This window comes from Lactuca sativa, chromosome 9 (genome assembly GCF_002870075.4).
Source record: "Lactuca sativa cultivar Salinas chromosome 9, Lsat_Salinas_v11, whole genome shotgun sequence".
NCBI classification, from domain to species: domain Eukaryota; kingdom Viridiplantae; phylum Streptophyta; class Magnoliopsida; order Asterales; family Asteraceae; genus Lactuca; species Lactuca sativa.
Window position 1 is genome coordinate 182,505,753 of NC_056631.2, and position 22,190 is coordinate 182,527,942.

General features: G+C 35.0%; 1 protein-coding gene and 1 non-coding gene across 2 annotated transcripts; one reads left to right on the forward strand and one right to left on the reverse strand.

Annotated features, from left to right (window-relative positions):
* The first annotated feature begins 2,453 nt into the window (after positions 1–2,453).
* LOC111898962 (uncharacterized) lies at positions 2,454–4,660 on the forward strand. Its single transcript, XM_023894844.3, has 3 exons — positions 2,454–3,539; positions 3,680–3,797; positions 4,265–4,660. The coding sequence occupies exons 1-3, from the start codon at positions 2,809–2,811 to the stop codon at positions 4,481–4,483; spliced, it is 1,068 nt and encodes a 355-aa protein (XP_023750612.1). The 5' UTR covers positions 2,454–2,808; the 3' UTR covers positions 4,484–4,660.
* A 6,571-nt stretch (positions 4,661–11,231) lies between these two features.
* On the reverse strand, positions 11,232–11,319 carry TRNAY-GUA (transfer RNA tyrosine (anticodon GUA)). The gene is given in 2 exon segments: positions 11,232–11,267; positions 11,283–11,319. It is a non-coding gene; the product is annotated as a tRNA-Tyr (tRNA).
* Positions 11,320–22,190: the final 10,871 nt, after the last annotated feature.

The window sequence follows — 22,190 nt, forward strand, 5'->3', positions numbered from 1 at the left end:
TATCCTGGTATATAGGATGTGCTAATGATATAGTAACTTGTTAGATTAACAGATTTGTATGATTACTTGTATTTGTTGATTATGGTATATCTGCTGCATATGTCGACATATTGGTGGTTGGGTTGAGGTGGGAGGCCAACAAACCATATTGCATGTATTGTTCTTGTTAGTATTGTGTGCTGGTATTTTGGGGGAACTCACTAAACTTTGGCTTACAATTTGATTTCATGGTTTCAGGTACATCGGATGATCGGGGCAAGGCAAAGGCGTGATTGTGCACATCCTTCGATATTTTATTGATAGATGATTTTGGGATACTCTGATTAATGATTATGGCTTTTGTAAACAATGTTTTGTATGATTTATGAATTATTAAATGGTTTTGAAAATGAAAATTTTTACTATGATTTTTGGGATGTTATAAGACCGTCTGGGACTATCTAAAAAAGATCGAACCATTTTGAGACCGGTTCCAAACAACACCGTTTCGAGACCGACTTGAGACCAGTCTAAGATCGCTATTGTTTATCTCTACTTCACACTCACACTTACAGACTTACTTATATGTTGGGTCAAAACTACTGAAGACGGTATTGTTTTCTCGTTCACTGTCTTTTATGCTTTTGCTAGACATCACACATGCAATGTCTCGATACCGAATAGCAAGCAATCGCGTAAAGCAAGACGTGGGATAACCCTTCATTTTTTTGAGCGGATTGCACATGCACCCACTACTATACTCCTAAATATACATATTTCGTTTAGTGGCGTAGCCAGGATTTTGTTTTAAGATAGACCAAATAATTTTACAAATCATGAACGAGTAGCAGAATAGTTGAAATGATAACAAAATGTAACAATGTATGCATTCTAAAGTAAAATCTTCATTTTAGTTGCATACAACGCGCTCTCTCATCCTTTGAAGATACTTGATTATACATTTATGTTGTGGTTTTCTTCTCACCTCTTGGTAAATCATTATGCATAAAAACGAATCTAATCATGTTTTCTTTGTTCTCATTGCTCAACAAAATTCACTAATCACAAATATTTTCAATTACAAACATACTATTAAATTCTTATACAAAAGGAAAATTACATATAATAATAATACATATAATACAATGATACAACTAATTAATTCATTGCAACAAATAATAATCTAATTTATTAGAGATTTTTTAATCTAAATTAGTAAGAAATAAGTCAGACTTAAAATTGTGTATGATGAAAATAAAAACAAATAGTTAAGTAATTAAGATAATAGAAAAAAAATATTATACTAACCTTGAATAATAAATTCACAATGAAATTGATATGAAATAAGAAACGTGGGGAACTATTCAAAAAGTGGCAACATTAGGGTTGTGCATGGGTCGGTTTTGGACCAAAACGCAACCCAACCCATAAATGACCGGTTTCTGGTTTTCAGAACCCAATAGGATCGGCTTGGGTTTTGAGGTCGGTTTGGGCGGTTTTCCGGTTTTTTGGGTTTAACCCATATACTCACAGGTTCTGGCTTTAAACCCATGGGTTTTGGGTTTTAACCCATTTTCCATAAATTAACCTACAAGTTAAATACTTCAAAAACACCAAATGTAAGTTAAATACTTCAAAAAACATGAGTTTTACAATACTATTACAAGTTACAACCAAAGTCTGAACCAGTCTATTACAACCAAAACACAACCAAGTATGGGCCGATTTCTTTGGTTGGATGGGTCGGTTTATAGGGGCGGTTTGTCGGTTTTAAGTATGGGTCGGTTTCTCGGGTTGGATGAGTCGTTTTCGGGTAAGAACCGAAACCGAACCCGATGTTTCGGTTTTTAAAAAATTCAAACCCAAACCGTCGGTTTTGCTTCGGTTTCAGTTTTTTCGGTTTCGGTTTCATCGGTTTTAGTCGGTTCCTTGGTTTTTTGGTTTGGGTTTACTCACCCCTAGGCAACATTAAATGTTTAATCGGCAAAGTAGTTTTCAATTTCAAGTTTTTTTATGGTATATACCATATGTAACAAGTATATATTATAACTCAAATTACTGGGAGAGTCAAGGCCAACCGTTACATCCACATGAACATATCACTAATTTTGGTTCCACCAGACGGACTTGAACCCTCAATATTTAATTGATAAGTTTTTTTTTATTCGTCAACTTTGATACCACTAAAGAAAATCCCCTTTGAATCATTCACTAACTTCATTGAGATCCACAAGATAATTTGACTGAAATTTCATCACTCTACTTCGACTTTCGTTGTGTATTGGTACTTAGAGGGTGTTTGGCTTAGCTTTTTAAACTCCAAAAGTTCTTTTTGGAAAAGTTACAAAAAGTCAAGATTTCCTGACTTTTCCAAAAAGTTCTTTTTGATTATGTAAAAACATCGAAAGAAGTCATTTTGCCAAACATCTTTTGTTTTTTTTTCTTTTTCAAAAAGTACTTTTGGCTTTGAAAAGCCAAGGCAAACACCCCCTTAATTGTTCCTTTTCTGATAATGAAATATAGTGTTTGTTGCTGGAGGTGGATGATTGCAGTGGAAGGTTGACGGTGGTGGCTAAAGTAGATGGTGTTTGGTCGGAGAAGATTGCCTATATATAACTTAATGGTAAATTATGTAAACAAATTTTAACAATAAATCATATGAAAAATACACTAACGAGTTACGGGTAATACTAAATCGTAATTAGAGTTTAAGAACAATTCATATTAGTTTGAAATGACGTGGACGGAACTCGCCTCCCAAAATCTTCTCTTCCCTTAAACCCTAGCAATCAAATTAATACTTCACTTCACCACAACAAAAACCCACAAATGATCTGCCCCAAAACTTTCCGTTTGCATCAAATTCGCACACTCTTAAACCCTAATTTACACACTGAAACCCACTTGATTCCTTTCATCAATACCAAATCATCGTCACCCAGTTCTATTTTTAGCCGGAGCGTATCGCTTTCTTCTCAATTCCAACACAAATTCGCTACGCAAGAAGCAAATGGGAAGTCAAAGAAACCGTTGGAAATCCTTTTCGCAGAAGAAGTTGGGTTATCTAAAGCAGACACTAAAAACAGTGAAGATGAAAAGGGAAAACTCAAGAAAAGTTTGAGAAAATTGGAGGTGGAATTGGGAAGATATAAAAAAGATTCAACGAAAGAAACAAAGTGTTTATCAAGTATATTTTCGAAGCCACTGGACACCCTTTTCACAGAAGCAGTCGGATTATCAAAAACGGGTGAACAAGACCACATTGATGATCAAGAATCAAAAAAGGGTGTGCAGATATTATCGAGTTTGTTTATGAGTACTGATCAAAGAGGGAAATCAAAAACAGAGTCGAAGAAAGTAGAGAAATCAATGGAATTTAAGAAGCTATCACCAGATATGGCTATGTTCGCTAATTTTTTGCATTCAAAAGGGTACTTATCGAATGCAAACTTTCTCCTAAACAATAAATTCGATGTTTCTTGTTTCGAGAACAACTATGGCCGAGATTTCTTGAAGTTTGCAGCTGAAAAGTTTGCCAAAGATCATCGAGACATCTACAGGTAAGTACAAGTTCTTCCCTTTTTCTTCCTTTAGTAGTTAATGAAGCAATTTCTTTGAAGCTTTAGCAATCGGAAAAGCTTAATTAAGTAACATTAGGATTGAAAAGTTAATACTTTTTTTCTAAATTTTGATGATTTAGGTGGTTGTCAAATGGTGATTTGAAAAAGGTTGCTCAATTCGGATGCCCTTCCCTTGGTAGAAAGAATGTTTTTTCCTCCAAAGCCATGCGCCATTCTTTTGGGATTCAAGAAGAACCCGTTAGTGATTTGCTTTCATTAGGTTTTCTTATAAATTACAATAAGGGGTAAATGCAAGAAATAGCAACGTACATCTGTGGATTTGTTTATTTTAACAACCTACTTCATTTCTTCATATTACAACATTTACTTTTTAAAAATCAACCTAATAGTTATAGCAATGTTGTCCAAATACAAAGCAAGTGAAAAAGTTCGACTTTTATAATTGGGTAGATTTTTCAAAGTAGAGAGTACATAAGTACTAATTCCAATGTGGATTGGCCTGTGTACCTGATTTACATCTCACATGATATAATTTGGACCGTTAAGTCGCGTTAGTAAAAAAATTGAAAATACAATGTTGTAATAGAAATAAATGAAAGTAGAATGGTGTAATACAAACTATTTCTTGCATTTAGCCCTTAAAATAATAAGAACACCAAAGAGAAAAAAAGATTTTTCCTAGTTTAATTCTATTTGCCTTTTAGGTATGTAGCAAATGCGCGTTAAAAGATTCGTGCAAATTTGTTAACCAAAGCGTATGGAAAAAGGGGGCGAAAAATGTTGACTTGACTGTGGTGATGAGGGTTATAATTTTGTATGCTCTTGAAGCCGTACCTAATGAATTAAAAGTGCCTGATGATATAAAGAATACAGTTAATCGGTTGCTGAAAGAAGTCGTTCGTTTAAGTGAAATTGAATCTTGAATTTATTTTGTAATAGGTATTGATTTATAAGAGCATCAAATAATTTGTGTGTTTCTTTGATAGTGAAATTAATTTCAACGGGAAATTTTTGTTTTAGGGAATGTAGGTTAAAAATGACTCTTAGTAAGAAATAACCATATAAATATATATTTGGAAAATTTAGGGGTCGTTTGATAATTGTCAACTGTGTTAGAGCCAACTCAGTTAGAAGCTGAGTGGGTTATAAATTCCGACTAAATCTACATCTGACTAAAACCATGTTGTTTGATTATGTATTTGACTGGTTGATTGTGTTGAATGATCAAAATAACTATTTTACCCTTATGTTTACAACACAACATGAATCTATTTAATTATAGTAATGACATTTACTACAAAAGCAATTCTCACAATTACACTTAAGTAAAGTTTTCTCAAAGCAATTCTCACAATTACAAATATTCACATAAAATCATTATCATAAATTTATTGATTTACAAACTGATTGAATTTCTACATATGCATAAACTAATCAAGTGTTTTTTTTTTTGTTCCAAAATTATGAGTAACCCAATTGACAACATTATATATGGTGCTCTTCAAGATTCCAAGAGGATGATGATCTCTTCTATGAAGTATCAACATACATGTATAATTCTACTTCCTCCTTCTTCTATGAAGTATCAACATACATGTATAATTCTACTTCCTCCTTAAACCAATCACAACCAACTAACGCCTCAAATTGCTCTGCATCATTCCTGTTGTCTAGAACACATAGAAGGACATTTTTTGTTGATAGCTTTAGTTTCATGGCTCCCTAATAATCAATGTAGAAAAAAAAAAAAAGAACAGCAAACAGAAACTAACAAGCTTGAATTGAAAGCATAAAATTACACTAAAAAAAAGGAAGAACAACAAAATCTGATACAAACACAATTTCAGATAGAGAATCAAAATCAGAAAAATGAACCATGGTTTTTTTTCATAGATTTTGCATATCTAGGAACCAAAATCAGTTACAAGTAACATATTTCATATAGAGAAGAACAACCAATCAATCAAGTTGAAAAAAAAAAAGACGAAACATACATGTTGATGCAGCTCTGGTTGGAGAAGGAGGTCAAACTGAAACGTCAATATTTGTTTTGTTCTCTATCTGAAAAGGGAATCTGAAGTGAAAGAATCGTGTTTTGTTGCTGCGTATTTTTCTTTTAGGTCACAAGGGCAGATAAGGGAAGAAGAGAGCGCGAGCTTTTTTTTTTCAGTAAGCTACATATTTGGAACGAACCGAGTAAGCTCTTTGCGTTAGTCATGCCGACCGAGTCAGTAAAATTTTGGATTTACTAAACAGTCTGACTGCTAACCAAGTAAGCTCTTATTGGATACGGTAAGTTGAAATCAAACATCCCCTTAATGGAAAAAACTCATGAGTTTATCAATAAGTTATGTCAATTTTCAAAATGTTGGTTCATAGGCTATGTTAGTAGTTTTGATAAACATTATATTGTATTTCCACCGTCCCAAATAATTGTCTACGGACAAAAAAATATACAGATTAAGAAAACATTAATTACCATTAACTTTATTAAATAAAATTACAGATTTATCATTTTGTTTCATTTAATTTCATAATAGTTGTATTTAATTTCATGATAATTTAACTGATAATGATCGGTATTTTGGTAAAAATACATTTATTTTTAGAAGTAGACTATTATTTTGGAACAAACCAAAAAAAACATGGACTAGTTATATGAGACTTAAGAAATAAACTATAGCTTATATACACAAATACACCTAAACATATCTCAAAACAGTTGACCAAAGAAAACTATTTTGTTTATCGTTTGAATATATCATGCAAAGATAATCCACTAAATTGCATTACATAGAAATATTAAGAAAAATAATCATAACTTTTGGTTTTAGAAATTTTATATACATTATAAAGTCTGTATAATTTGTAGCATGGTGAATAATAATTTTAAGGAAAAATACAAATCTAGCCATTTTTGTTAATTACTTATCAAAAGACAGACAAAAAAATACAACTTACCCAAAAATAACTCCAAAAGAGTAGTCAACTTATGGTTGACTACGGTCAACGCCGTTGACTACTGTTTTAGGCCGAAAAGTACTCTTTCGTGCTAATGGACTACTGTTTCACCGGCCCGTTTACTTTTTCGTGGTCCATTAGCCCAAAGTATATAATGAATTTTTTTTCAAATTACGTCATTTTTTCTATTGTTTTCTTTGGTTTGACTACTTTTTTCTCTCAATGGAACACCCGAAGAACAACCAGGTTTGTCTACTTTTCATCAAAATTTTACCATGTTTGTGATTAGGAGTAGGTTTTGTATATGAGGTTAATTTTTTTTTGAATTAAATTGAAAATATATATATATATATATATATATATATATATATATATATATATATATATATATATATATATAAAACCGTAGGTTTTATATTTGTATCAATAGTATTGTGTAGTGTCAACTTGTACACCATAGGTTTCGTATGAATCATACGAAAATTTATTTTTTTTTCGTTTTTTTTTTTTAAATTTGTATCAATAGGATCGGAATTGTATGTATTTTGTAGTCGTATAATTATTTTTTTATAAAACAAAAAATAAAAGGGAAGCTTTAGGTTTTTTGGAAACCTACGGTGTACAAGCATTTACTGCACAGTTTGTGCAGTAAACACTTGTACACCGTAGGTTTCCCAAAATATACGGGTTTTTTTAATAAAAAAAATTTATAACTAATAAACATTTGTATCCCTTTGTATGGATCTTATAATTTTTTGTTAGAAAAAAAACATCTTATAAAAAAAAAATTAAAACCGTATGTTTTTTCCCAAAACAGTAGATTTAAAAAAAAAAAAAAAAAAAAAAAACGTATTTTTTCCCCAAAACCGTAGGCTACAGTTTGGGAAACCGTAGCTAAACCGAGAAGAAACCGTAGGTTTTAAAAAACCTACGGTTTTCTAGTTTACAAATGAAAAAAAAATTATACAAAACACGAAACAGTAGACGAATTGACGAAACAGTGGACGAATATACAAACCTACGGTTTTGTGAGCTATATTTGGACATTTACTAATTTTTTGCTAAAAATTATTGATCACTTTTTTAATTTGGCTAGATCCGTAATTATCGTATAATTTTATTATTATAGTAATCAGTGCATACAATCTTTATAATTGTTGTAATCGGCCTTTCATAATAAAGAAGTGTAAGCCCACCGGTAAGGACTTTGCCTTCACATTCACATTCACAAGTGTATACCGAGTTTGATAAGGTATTTGATAAGATATGAAATTGATATAAGGTAATTTATTTTTTATTTTGTATATCGAGTTTCTTTTTTTATATTTATCCATTTAACTTTTTTTTATACATTTAATTTTATAATCAGCTACTTCAAGTTCAACCAATAAAATGACTTTGGAGTAATACAATTTTCACTTTGTACACATTTAATCATTAATATATTTGTATACATTTAATTATTATGTTTTTGTACACATTTAGTTCTTATGACCGATTTCTTCAGGTTTTGCTTACAACATCATACGTGAGACAATCACTAATGAGGTGTTCTCAAACACGATTCGTCCCTCACTTATATCAGTAACGTAATTCATGAATCGATCAAATAATGTTGGTGTCCTAGTTTTCTCCAAGCAGGAGATGTCTTCAACTTTAATTTATATATCTCCATAGCAAACAACGAGATTCTTTGTGATTGCTTCCTCCAAACTCAAATTTACACTTCCAAGCCAAAAGAATACTCTAGCAAAAAGTTTAGATTCTTCCCTAATTCATACGTGAACCACATATAAATTAAGGAAGACTCAAAACTTTTTTGGATAGTTGTCTTGGAAGTGCAAATTTGAGTTTGGAGGAAGCAATCACAAAGAATCTCGCTGTCTGCTATAAAGATAAATGAAACCGAAGCCGAAGACATCTTCTGTTTGGAGAAAGCTAGGGCACCAATATTATTTGACTAATTCATGAATTATGTTACTAATATAAGTGAGGGAAGAGTCATGTATAAGAACACATCATTAGTGATTATTCAACGTATAATGTTGTAAGCAAAACCTGAATAAAGCTATCATAAGGACTAAATGTGTGCAAACATTAAAGATGAAATGTATAAAAATTAGATCTTATATTACCTTATTAAGTTATTTGTCTAACTCAACTTGGAGTAGTCGTTTATAAGTACTGAATGCGTACTAAAAACCAAGTTAAATAGTCGAATGTATATAAAAGAGTGAATGACTACGTGTGTAAAAAATAAAAAATATATTATTTAATTAAGTCATTTTTCCTTTTTCAGAACTTGGTTTACTTCTCTTAAAATTTTAGCTTAGTGTTAAAAAAAATTATGAATTTGCTCTATAGTTTTTTTTTTTAACTTAACTTTTTTAAACTTTTATGTTTTTTTACGAATTTATTTTTATAAATTGTTTTTATATAATTAATTTTTTATAAACTTTTTACATCTTTGTTTTAATTTTATGGGGGAAATGACACAAATGTCTTACGAAGTTTCTAGGGTTGATCGATTCAGTCTCTAAAGTTTTTGTCAGACTTTATGAGTATAAACTAGGATACTACCTGCTCTTTTAGTCATTTTCAACTTGTAATTGCATAGCCGGTTCACCATGAGACAATGACTATTTAGACCAAAAAAAATCACATTGTGCCCCTATAAAGCCAAAAAAATAAGTTCAGAGATCAAATGTTTACGCCATAAGTATTAAATTGATTTCCAGTGAATGATTTTAGAACTAGTAACAAGTATTAAATTGATTTCCAATAAATGATTTTAATGTAAATAGTATCTACACATTTTTACGCTCCCGAGTTTGTGAGGATTATTGGATATCGTAGGGAACATTCACAACAAACATAATACAATCTTTTGATTTATTTCTAAGAGGTTGTTTAGATTTGAATTCAAAGATTAGGTTAGTTTTAAAAGAGCTTGTTTTGAATATAATAATTTGGTGGATGGAAAATGTTAGAGCTTATTAATACTTTCAAGTAACAACTTAGATGGAATTGAGTAAATGTCATATCATATCTAAATCACATTACCAAGATAGTCAAACATAAGATTGGAACCGTTACAATTCTAAATTCTCTTACAAGGTGTTATTTCTTTAAAATCTTGCAAACAAACCCCTTGTTTTGTGACTAATTTATACATTGTGCAAAAAAAAACATAAGTAATTATCACGTGTCTCTGAGGATCGATCATGTTTCCTTGTATTACTCTATAATGCATTGTAAACATTGTAATTTGAGTATATTGTACCTCTTTTATTTGTTGGGTTTGACATCCTAACACTATGTTAACAAATCTATCACCATTTTAATACTATATTTGAAATAAAAGAAAATTCAAAACAAAGAATTTTATCTTGTCTTTCGTAATGTAGTGCCTTCTCAAGTGTTGTATATAACCGGAAGGTTCTATTTTGTAAAGTAGGTATTCAGTTTGCATTATATATAGATCCGAATATTAATTAGGCAAAAAGGAGTACAAGAGTAAAATGAAAGTAGCATATATAAGGGTGCTTATATGGACTTGTGGTAGAATTTTGTTGGATTGTATATTGAAGGCGGCTATCAACAATTTGTTGAGAGGGATGTGGATCAATTAGAATTTGAAAAAAAATGATTGATGTGGTATGGACATGTCTAAAGGAGATTGTCCTCAACTACAGAGATTGAGTTAATGATAGTATATCGCAAGAGAGGAATAAGACATCCTGATATGAAGTAAGAGGATAGTTTAAGCCTAGATATTGATAAATTAGCTCTTTTCAAATATATAACCTTAAATTGGAGGATGTAGAAGCTCAATATTTGGGTTGTTCAATAACCTAGGTCCATATTCATGACTTATTTGCTTATGTCGTTTGCACAGACCTTTTGTTACATGCTTCCCTTTTGTATGTTTTTTTTATCCTCATATGTGTATAATATGATTTATTCCTTACGTTTTACCGTTTATATTGACAAATTATCCCTCTGTTTGCCTCATTTGCGTATCCTCGAGTTTATTTTCTTTTAGTAATGCATGTGTTGCTTACATTGTATTACTTTCTTCTTGTTTTTCTTGTTTTTCTTGTTTGCCTTGTTTACAAGTTCACGACTTGTACACGCCCAAGGTTTTTTATGTGAAGTAGTCGTTCTAACATCGATAAAGATATGAGTGTCGACATCTACCTTCCACATATCATACTTTAATGAGATTCTTAGAGTTTGATGTTGTTATTGAATCTTGACTTTTGTAATATAAAAACATACTATAGATTTATCATAGATGAATCATATACAAAGCCTTAAAAGGAATTAGGTATCTCGATTGTTCTTCCATGTTAATGCTATATTGATGCCTTTCTATATCTATTAGCAATCCTTCATAATTCCCATATAACTATTCATATAGCTATGATATATGCTATTATATGTATGGAACTGTTTGGAAAAAAAATAATAAATAAATAAATAAATAATAGTAGTTGTCCTCTAAATGTATCATGACTTTGAAATTGATCTGTGCATTATATACAAAGCCTTTAGGTCTTTATAGTTATTTTTCAAGATACGAAAAAAAGACAGAGAAAACTTTACTGAATCTTAGTTTTTAATTATAACTAAAAAACTGAATTCATATATTTAACATATGAAAAATGTAAAGCCAGTATAAATAACCAAAAAAAAAAACATAAAAAGTCCGACCTGCCGGATTCGAACCAGCGACCTAAGGATTGCTATAAGTAACTACTACAGTCCTCCGCTCTACCAACTGAGCTAAGGTCGGTTTGTTTTAAAATATATTAACATTAATACTTAACATTATTTCGCCAATTAGAACTTGCCAGCTGGACTTCCCCTGTGTGAAATAGACTGATGGTTCGGGACTTCAGTCACGTGAAGGGGTGATAGGTATTGGAGTCCACGTCATCACTGTGGGTCCACATCCCACGCCAAAGTCTCAAACACCACTTCCCATATCTCACTCGCGTTATTTTGAGTATAATAGTAATTCTGAAAGATTTTTACACGTGCACCGAACTTTTGACTCGTGCAAACACCTGTGTAATACTCCTATCGGCACGTGTAAATCACGCGTCAGACTTTATCAGTAAGTCACGCGCATCACAAATACTACTTGCACCGGTTACAGTTGTTTGGTTCTCATCTCACTTTGTCTTCCCAAAATGCCCTTTTTCCTAAGCCATTGCTCAATTTTTATTTTCCAAAACTACCCTTTAATAAAAAAAGGATATGTTATTTTCATTTTCTATCTATTTATATTTAGGTCTATCTATTTAGTTTTTACAAATTTTTTTATTCCATTAAGTTTCAAAAATCGATAATTTTATTCATTTTAACTTTTTTATCTGCTCGACAAGTCATCCCACGTTCAAAATTTATTCTTTTGGCCAAGATTTTAAATTGTATTACAAATTTACTCCTTTTGATATTCTAAAAATATTATAGTTCAATACATATCGATTGAAGGCAACGGACAACAAGTTGCACCACTAGCCCTTTCTGGATGGCAAAACCAATTCTTTTGAAAACAACATTTGTGGATCTAAGAGATATGACATTAGAATGTATGACCCGTTGGACTCTATTAAGGAGCTCCACCGCCTCTAGTATGAGAAAACCAAATGTTGATTTCCTCTACATTTATTCTCGTGCTTTACCACTTTGCACGCAGCAGCATGCCCATCTGTGAAACCCCCGCTCCCCAAACCACCGAGAGGAGAGACCCCAGTAAGATCCACGCACGCATGCTTCCCTCATATCCATCCAAAGACCAAAATGTCAGCCGGTCTAAGTGTGGACCTGCCATCATGCGGGTCCGTCAAAAAGTTTACTGGCGCTTCTTTCTTCACAGAAATACCAGCACGCGGACAAGCATCAAAGAGAACATCCCGAACCACATCATGTCTATACTTGAAACCAGGGAGCTCTCTACAATGAACCGCGTGTTCCCCAAAGATATCCAAACATGCTTTGCGACAAACTAGGCATATCTCGTCAAGTGGGAATATGGGAATCATGAGACGTAACGAAGGATAGTTCAGTACTCCACATGAGACATGTGTTGGCCAAAACCATCAATAGGGATAGTTAGCAGAAAATCATGAGCATGAGGCGCCCGCAGACACTCAAAGACTGCTTTCTGTCTGACAGTCATGTCGAAGTCGACTTCCATATCTTGGACAATTTTTATAAATTTACTCCATAATTTACACCTTGGGCCTAAATTTCAAAATTTTTATTACGAATTGATCCTAAACTTATTTTTTTTTTACATCTTTTTTTTTCAAATTTTGTTTCAAATATGATTTTTTTTTCGTGAATAAAATCATATATAGATTGATTTTGAGTAGAGTTTGCACCAGCTGTTGAGGTGCAACAGTTGGTGAGAGAGTTCTAAGATCTGCGTCAGATGACTGAGAACATGGCTGAGATCACCGCCAAATTTAGGTAGAGAGCTTTATTTGTTCCACAATACGTCGCAGACGAGGAGATGAAAAAGACTCGGTATCATGACATGTTGATGGCGAATATCCGGGAGTTTGTTAGCAAGCTTGTCGGACTTTAGAGGATATGATAACTAGAGCCCAGAAGCGAGAGTTTGATTTGGAGCACCTCGAGAAAAGGAAGGCAGGGCTTGTGCAGACACGTGGGGGTTCCGCGAAGAGACCCAAAACTTATGATCCTCGATTTGGAGGTCATTTGGGTCGGGGGCCGATGTGGTAGATGTAGGAGAGTGTATGAGGGGACTTGTCGAGAGAAGGGTGATAGTTGCTTCAAGTGAAGAAAGACTGTACATTTTATCAGGAGTTGTACTCAGGGATCAGGTGGTATAATTTGCTTTCATTGCAATTAGATGGGACATAAGAAGGTCAATTGCCTGAAGTTGACGAGAGGAGCGGTGGCGGTACCCGTTCCAGCTACATTAAGGATCACAGATGGCCATAAGGGCAAGGCAACGACCCCTGTGGTGAAGAGCATGGCTTTCCAACTAACAGTCGTGCAGACTCGTACGACTCCTGATGTGGTCATAGGTATGTTTTCTATTTATTATTCGCTTTCATTATTGTTTATGCTTATATTTCATGTTATGATGTTTAGGGATGTTCTTAGTGAACAGATTACCTGCTCTAGTTCTTTTTGATTCGGGTGCTACCCTGATCTTTTATGTCTCTTGCGCTCAACGAGAGGTTTGACGACACTCCCGGTGAGCTAGATTTCCCTTTGGAGGTTGATATTGTTGATGATCATCCAGTGAGAGTTTCGAGGGTTCATCGGGATTGTATCTTGGAGGTTTTCAGTGAGAGATGTTCGATTGATTTGGTTCCCATTCTGTTACGCGAGACTAAGGTGATTGTGGGTATAGACTAGTTGAGACCTAATATGGATAAGATTGATTGTGAACACCAATTAGTGATAGTTCGAACCCCAAGTGGGGGAGAAGTTGGTTATTCACGGCGAGGATGCATAATGTTGGCCAACTCTCTGTTCAGGTGCAAGGACTAGGAGGTATCTTCAACGGGGATGTTATGGATTTTTGTCTTATGTGTTGGATACTCGGTTTGAGAGGAAGACGACCATTGCTAATACGCTAGTTGTTTCGGATAACCCTGATGTGTTTCACGAGGATTTGTTGGGAGTGCCTCTCGAGAGATAGGTTGAGTTTCAGATTGATTTGGCTTCGGGTGCAGATCCGATAGCCAAGGTACTTTATCATTTAGCACCACCGAAAATGCAGGAGTTGTCTGTACAACTGTATGAACTACTAGACAATGGGTTCATCAGACCAAGTAGTTTGCCTTGGGGAGCACCGGTCATGTTTGTGAAGAAAAAAGACGGTTCACACATGATGTGCATTGATTACCGAGAGTTGAACAAGTTAATAGTGAATAATTCGATGTAATTGTATCGCACGTACCAGTGTTCCATATTTTATGACCCATTTTATACCCTGGTAACTATTTGATACATTTTTATACATTGATTGGGTTTTTGGAATGAATGAATAGTTGTTTGGTTGACTTAAAAAAAATTTACTTAGTATTTTTGGGATGTTACATTATAATAACACATTTTTATAAAAAAAATGTATACAATCAAAAATTTTATAAAAATATATACAAACATGTTTTTATTATATATATACATATATATATATATATATATATATATATATATATTGATGGGTTTTGGCCATATGAACATTCCTATGTGCACATGCAAACCCTAATGCTTGGATCTAGGTTTCTCTAATTAAACATGCTTTGAATCCAAGACTTCTAATGACTAATTAGGTATAAGAACAATACAAAATCAGATATAGAAGTTTACCTTTGAATCTCTTGTTTTGATCTTGTTGTCTTAGAGCTCTAGAGTCACAATTGTCACTCCTCTAATGGCTTACAAACACCAACTAGCAAGGAGGATGATTTGAGAGAGAGGAGAGGGGCTAGAAATCGGCCAGGGTTTCTTTGCTTTAGCAGAGGTGCCGATTTCCCTTACCCTAGGGGTCTATTTATACTTGTAAGGCTCCTAGGGTTTCACCCTTAAACCCTAGTTGGATAACCTTTCCTTAAAGCAATCCAAATCCTTTCCATGATAAGCCTTGGACGAATTTGAGGTTATCCCAAGCCCTAGAATTCGTCCATCCTCTAACCAAGAAGGATTTACAGCCCAAAGTGTAACTTTCAAACAATTGACAGTTTATACCCTCTTATTTAATTAATCTCTTTAAGTAACCAAATTAATATTAATTAATCTATGACTTATATTAATCAAATAACAATATTATTATTCCTTATATTATTCTCATAATATATTAATAATATTTATTCTCTCATAATAAATCATCCTATCAAGTTGCTATGGTGAAGGCAACCCAAAAGGACCATGCACAATCGGGTCAAATACTTGCCTAATATAGTTGCAGCCTTAGACACTATTCCAACAGTCTCCCACTTGGATAAGTCTAGTAACTATATGCACAAGTACAATTCGATTTGCAATCGTAGCTCTCAAAGACGCTGTCAAATTCTGATCTAATCAATCTTGTCCTTTAGATAAGGGATCGTACAGTCCTCTGTTAGATATCATGCTGACAGTTCTATGGAATGATTAGTCAAGCATTTAGGTTTCTCGATCTCTGATTTATTCGACATAGAACTTAATCGAACACATCAATTCAGTTCTGACCGGGCCCGACACATAAGTCAAATCAAATCATTGAGCGGCCGAGATATCACTTTTACCTTCTTAGGATAAAAGTTACAGATAAACTTCGACTTATATGCATTTACTTTATTCATTAATCAACTATACACAACAATGCATTTTATAACATCGAGTTACTGATGCGTTTTCGCATTATCAATGTACAACCAATTAACAAATAACAAACCATATATCTAGGTTTTAAGACTATATGATATTATCGTCTTGCAATCACCCCTTTTTGTCGTATTCCATAAGGTGATTCCAGCAAGCACGGGTTTGTTCCAATGCTCAAAACCAGTTCATAAGCACTCATGAACGTCGCAACAATCTTTTTCCATGTCTAATACCATTTAGACAATCTACGCACAAATTCATGACAATCTTCATTCATATCTACTTCCAACATATGAACGATTGTGGACAATTTGAATAATTCGATTATTCTCAATAAATTCAATTATTCTGGAAGTCAAAACATGCAAAATGAAACAATAGATAAACAATTAACATAAGACAGTAACATTACTCATAAATAAAACTCCTTTATTTAATCATCAAATGTTAATTACATTTATCTATTACACGTTTCTAATACTATTTAATCTATGCTAATATCATCCTTCAGCCCAATACTCCTAGCATGCCGTAAGTGCTTAACCCTACTCAGTCCATTCGTAAGCGGTTCTGCTGGGTTATCTTCTGATGATATCCTCTTCACTACGAGTTGTCCTTCCTCTACACGATGATAAAGTGGTATTTTCTGTCGATGTGTCTTGATCTACCATGATCTCTCGGTTCCTTGGTCAAGGCAACCGCTCATTCATTATCACAGAAAATCTTCGTGGGCTCCTTTATGGCGGGTACAACTCCAAGATCATCGATGAAGTTCTTCAACCATATTGCCTCCTTCGACGCTTCGCTCGCTGCAATGTACTCTGATTCGCACGTTGAATCAGCTACGGTTTCCTGCTTGGAACTTTTCCATGTCACTGCTCCTCCATCGATGGTAAAGACCCAGCCCAACTGCGAACGATAGTTGTCCCTGTCGGTCTAAAAGTTGGCGTCACTATACCCTCGCACTTTCAAGTCATCACTCCTTCCGAGGACTAAGAACCATTCCTTCGTCCTCCGAAGGTACTTAAGGATATTTTTAACCGCAACCTAATGAGCTTTGCCAGGGTTCCCTTGATATCTGCTAACCATGCTCAAAGCAAAGGCTACATCAGGGCGAGTACAAGTCATAGCGTACATGATTGAGCCAATTGCGGAAGCGTATGGTACTCGACTCATTTCTGCTATTTCTGCTTCGGTACTCGGACTTTGAGTCTTACTCAACTTGGCATTACTTTGTATCGGTAATTCTCCCTTCTTCGAGTTTTCCATACTAAAATGTTTTAGTACCTTCTCTAAGTAAGTGTTCTGACTAAGTCCTATTAGTCTCTTACTTCTCTCTCTTACTATCCTTATTCCCAAAATATAAGAAGCCTCTCCGAGGTCCTTCATAGCGAAGCACTTCCCGAGCCAGGACTTAACCTCCTGCAGAGTCGGGATGTCGTTTCCTATGAGCAATATGTCATCGACATATAAAATGAGGAAGCTTACTATACTCCCACTGGCTTTGACATATACACACGATTCATCTTCGCTTCGTACAAATCCAAACTCCTTGACTTTCTCATCGAAGCAAAGATTCCATCTACGAGATGCTTGCTTAAGTCCATAAATGGACTTCTCAAGCTTACACACTCTATTCGGATGCTTCGAATCCACAAACCCCTCTGACTGAGCCATGTAAACATCCTCAACTAACTTTCCGTTAAGGAAAGCGGTCTTGACATCCATTTGCCAAATCTCATAATCATGAAATGCGGCAATAGCTAGCATCACTCTAATAGATTTAATCTTCGCAACTGGTGAGAAGGTCTCGTCATAGTCAACTCCGGGAGTTTGAGTAAAGCCCTTCGCGACCAATCGTGCTTTATATGTGTGTACGTTTCCATCCACGTCGGTCTTCTTCTTGAAGATCCATTTGCACCCAACGGTCTTACGTCCAGGCACATTATCAACCAAATTCCAAACTTGGTTGTCATACATGGATTGGATCTCGCTATCCATTGCCTCTTTCCATTTCGCAGACTCCGGGCCTGTCATGGCTTCCTTATAGTTATTAGGTTCATCAAGGTTTATTAGTGTACCATCACTAATATACGTGTCCCCTTCGGTAGTAATATGAAAACCATAAAACTGGGGTTGAACTCTAACTCTTTCGGAACGTCTAATAGGTAAGGACTCGTCAATTGGTTCAACCGGAGTTTCCTCCTCGGGTTGAGTGCCAGCGGTAGAGGTTCCTTCATCTATCGACTCTTGAATCTCTTCAAGCTCGATTTGCCTCCCACTGTCTCCTTGGTCTATGAGTTCTCGCTCTCGGAAAACTCCTCTCTTCGCAACAAAGATAACATTGTCCTTCGGTCTATAGAAGAGATATCCAAAGGATTTCTACGGGTAGCCAATGAAAATACATCGCTCACTACGAGGTTCGAGCTTGTCGTGAGTATCTCGTCTTACGAAAGCCTCGCAACCCCAAACCTTGATATGTGCTAACGAGGGAGCTTTCCCTGTCCACATCTCGTGAGGTGTTTTGGCAACCTTTTTAGTAGGGACTCAGTTAAGGATATGGGTGGCAGTCTCTAAGGCATACCCCCAAAAAGAGATTGGTAGTGAAGCACGACTCATCATAGAGCAAACCATATCCAATAAGGTTCGATTACGCCTTTCTGCCACACCATTCAACTGCGGTGACCTAGGAGGCATCAATTGTGAAACTATTCCACACTCCTTGAGATAATCGTGGAATTCAAGACTTAGGTACTCTCCTCCTCGATCGGATCGAAGCATCTTGATTTTCCTGCCCAATTGATTCTCCACTTCATTCTTGAACTCTTTGAACTTTTCAAAAGTTTCTGACTTTTGCTTGATTAAATAGATATACCCATATCTACTATAGTCATCGGTAAAAGTCACGTAGAAGCGGTTCCCATCCTTCGTGGTTGATCTAAATGGTCCACATACGTCGGTATGTATTAGGTACAATAGACCCTCGCCCCTTTAACACGTACTTGTGAAGGGTGACTTGGTCATCTTTCCAAGTAAACAAGACTCGTATGTGTCATCTCCCCTAAGGTAGAATGACTCCAACACTCCATCCTTTTGGAGTTGGGCTATGCGTTTCTTGTTGACATGTCCAAGACGACAATGCCACAAGGATGCTCTATCCATACTATTGGAAGAATCTATGTTCAAAACATCATTTCCTAAGTTATCAACAATTATAACAGTTTCATAAATTCCATTACATGGTATAGCTTCAAAATAAAAGACACCATTTAGATAAGCCAAAATAGAACCATTCTCATTATTAAAAGAAAATCTAAAACCTTGTCTAAACAAACCATGAAATGAAATGATGTTTCTAGCAATTTCTGGCGAATAGCAACAATTGTTAAAATCTAAACTTAAACCATTCCTAAGCACTAAAGAATATACTCCAATCTTGGTCACAGGCGACGATCTTCTGTTCCCCATGATTAGATTTATTCTTCCAGCCTCCACATCCCTATTTCTTCTTAGTCCCTGCACATTAGAACAAATGTGGTAACCACAACCGGTATCAAGAACCCAATAAATAGCATGAGATGAATCGTTAGATTTGATTGTGTATATACCTGCGAAAGACGGCTTGATCTTTCCTTCCTTGATGGCTTGCAGGTACTCTGGGCAGCTTCTCTTCCAATGTCCTATCTTGTGACAGTGGTGACACTCTGCCTCCTTTGGGTTAGGGCAGGGTTTAGCAGGATCAACTTTGGTCCCACTAGAAGAGGCACCATCTCGGGCTTTAACCTTGCGATAGTTCTTAGACGAAGCCTTCCTCTTCTTTCCCTTTCCTTTTCTAAAAGCCAAGACAGGAGCAGTGGGTGGATTGGGAGTTGGTGCAACAAACTTGTCCTTGAAGTTGCTCTTAGCGACCCTCAAGAGACCTTGGAGTTTGCTTAGGGTGACCTCCTCTTTATTCATGTGGTAGGTCATCCTAAATTGATTGTAGCTAGGAGGCAAAGAGTGAAGCACCATGTCGATCGCCAAGTCTTCCCCAAAGTCAACATTCAACTTGCGAAGACGGTCGACATACCTTTGCATCTTTTGCAGGTGCACAGTAAGATACTCTCCATGACCCATTTTAGCGGAAATCATGTTAGTGAAAATCTCATAACGCTCTTGTCTCGCGTTTTGGTGGTATCTCTCCAATAAGTCTTGATGCATCTCGTACGGGTACATGTCCTCATAGGACTTTTGGAATTCGGAGTTCATAGTGGCTATCATGATGCAATGTACCTTCGTTGCATCTCGCTCGTGAGTTTCAAAAGCGGTCATTTCAGCTGGAGTAGCGATTTCAGGGTTGATCTTCTCGAGCTTCTCATCGAGGACATACTCCTTATCCTCATAGCGAGAAATAGTGCGAATGTATCTTATCCATTCGCTAAAGTTCGTCCCATCGAAAGTGACCTTTTGACAAAGGCTCATCAATGTGAAAGAACTAGCAGCAACGTTGTTCGCGTTCGACATCTACAAATAGAAAGGACAAAGATAGATTAGAATATGAATCCCTAATTATCACCCAATAAGAAAAACTAGGGCTAGGATCCAACAACAATATTTACATATTAGAAAAGGGATGCCGTAATCTAACATGCAAACAATTTGAAGGTAAGTGAATGACGATTCACTAATTCTCCACCATGAAAACCTAACTATAAGTTCTAAATGAATTTGAGAATTCCTAGGTTTAGATGAGATTCATTGAAACTTTTCAATGGCATGTTTAAATCTCGATATGCCCCTCTTGTTTGTGACTGGGATACCGAGGATCACAAAGCAGGTGTGAATTACCATGCAAATTCACATGGTGCCTTCATTGTAACGATCACCTATTCGATGTGCCGGTAAACCACACACGCTCCATCGAACTATGATAAATAATGAATCACCCTTTGCCACTTTTGCTTAGAACCAATTAGTGTGCCGGTATACCACACACGCTCCACTAACTTCTTAGCAAGGGTGCAAAGTGTAATTTCATGGGATTGCATCAATTCACTTTTCCTAAAGTAACTAAGATTGGGAAATTTTAAAAACATGTAGTTACTTTGTATTTCATATTATACTTTTAATGAGAGGATGAGGTTGCCCTATCCTACCCGTTCGGCTAACGACCCTCCACCGATCAAGCAAGCGGTGGGTGTGAGTGTACACCCATTAAGCGCCATTTTATAGGCCGCAACCTTATACCCACCTTATAGATTGGCTTCGTGAATGAGGCCTACTAACGGTAAAACGAGCATTTTAGTTGTACATATATATATATATATATATATATATATATATATATATATATATATATATTAATCTTGTAATATTATATTAGTGTAGGGTTGTATTTTAAACTTGTAAAATTCTAGGGTTTGAAATTTAAATTGTCTAAATTAAACCTTTTAACCACAAAACATAAATTTCACAACTTGAGGACAAGTTTTAAACATTTAAAACATGGAGGATCAAATAACAAATAATCTTAATTAACAATTAATTCCATAATTATCTATATTTGATTTATTTAAAATTTCTTGCATAATAATTTACCAATTTAATCAAAATAATTAACTAATTATCACATAAGGAAATTAAATATTTTATTAATTGATAAATCTATTTAATTAGATCAAGATTATAGTCATATATATATCAAAAAATCGGATTAGGGTTGATCTAATATGATAAAGGCAAGTTTCCATAAGATAAATATCAAAAAATCCCGAATTTGGCCCTTCCTGACGCTTAGACTCGCTGAGTGCACCATGGGACTCGCCGAGTCCATGACTCAGAAACATAAAAATCGAATTTTTCAAGCAAGATTCAAACAAACAAGCAACAATTTAACAGAAACCAATCTAGGCTCTGAGACCATTGATGGGTTTTGGTCATATGAACATTCCTATGTGCACATGCAAACCCTAATGCTTGGATCTAGGTTTCTATAATTAAACATGCTTTGAATCCAAGACTTCTAATGACTAATTAGGTATAAGAACAATACAAAATTAGATCTAGAAGTTTACCTTTGAATCTCTTGTTTTGATCTTGTTGTCTTGGAGCTCTAGAGTCACAATTGTCACTCCTCTAATGGCTTACAAACACCAACTAGCAAGGAGGATGATTTGAGAGAGAGGAGAGGGGCTAGAAATCGGCCAGGGTTTCTTTGCTTTAGCAGAGGTGCCGATTTCCCTTGCCCTAGGGGTCTATTTATACTTGTAAGGCTCTTAGGGTTTCACCCTTAAACCCTAGTTGGATAATCTTTCCTTAAAGCAATCCAAA

Bases quoted from the DNA above. Each gene is read 5' to 3' on its own strand.
- LOC111898962 (XM_023894844.3), top strand. From the start codon at position 2,809: ATGATCTGCCCCAAAACTTTCCGTTTGCATCAAATTCGCACACTCTTA. The intron at 3,540-3,679 runs GTAAGTACAAGT...TTGATGATTTAG, and splicing joins GATCATCGAGACATCTACAG to GTGGTTGTCAAATGGTGATT. The intron at 3,798-4,264 runs GTTAGTGATTTG...TTTGCCTTTTAG, and splicing joins TTGGGATTCAAGAAGAACCC to GTATGTAGCAAATGCGCGTT.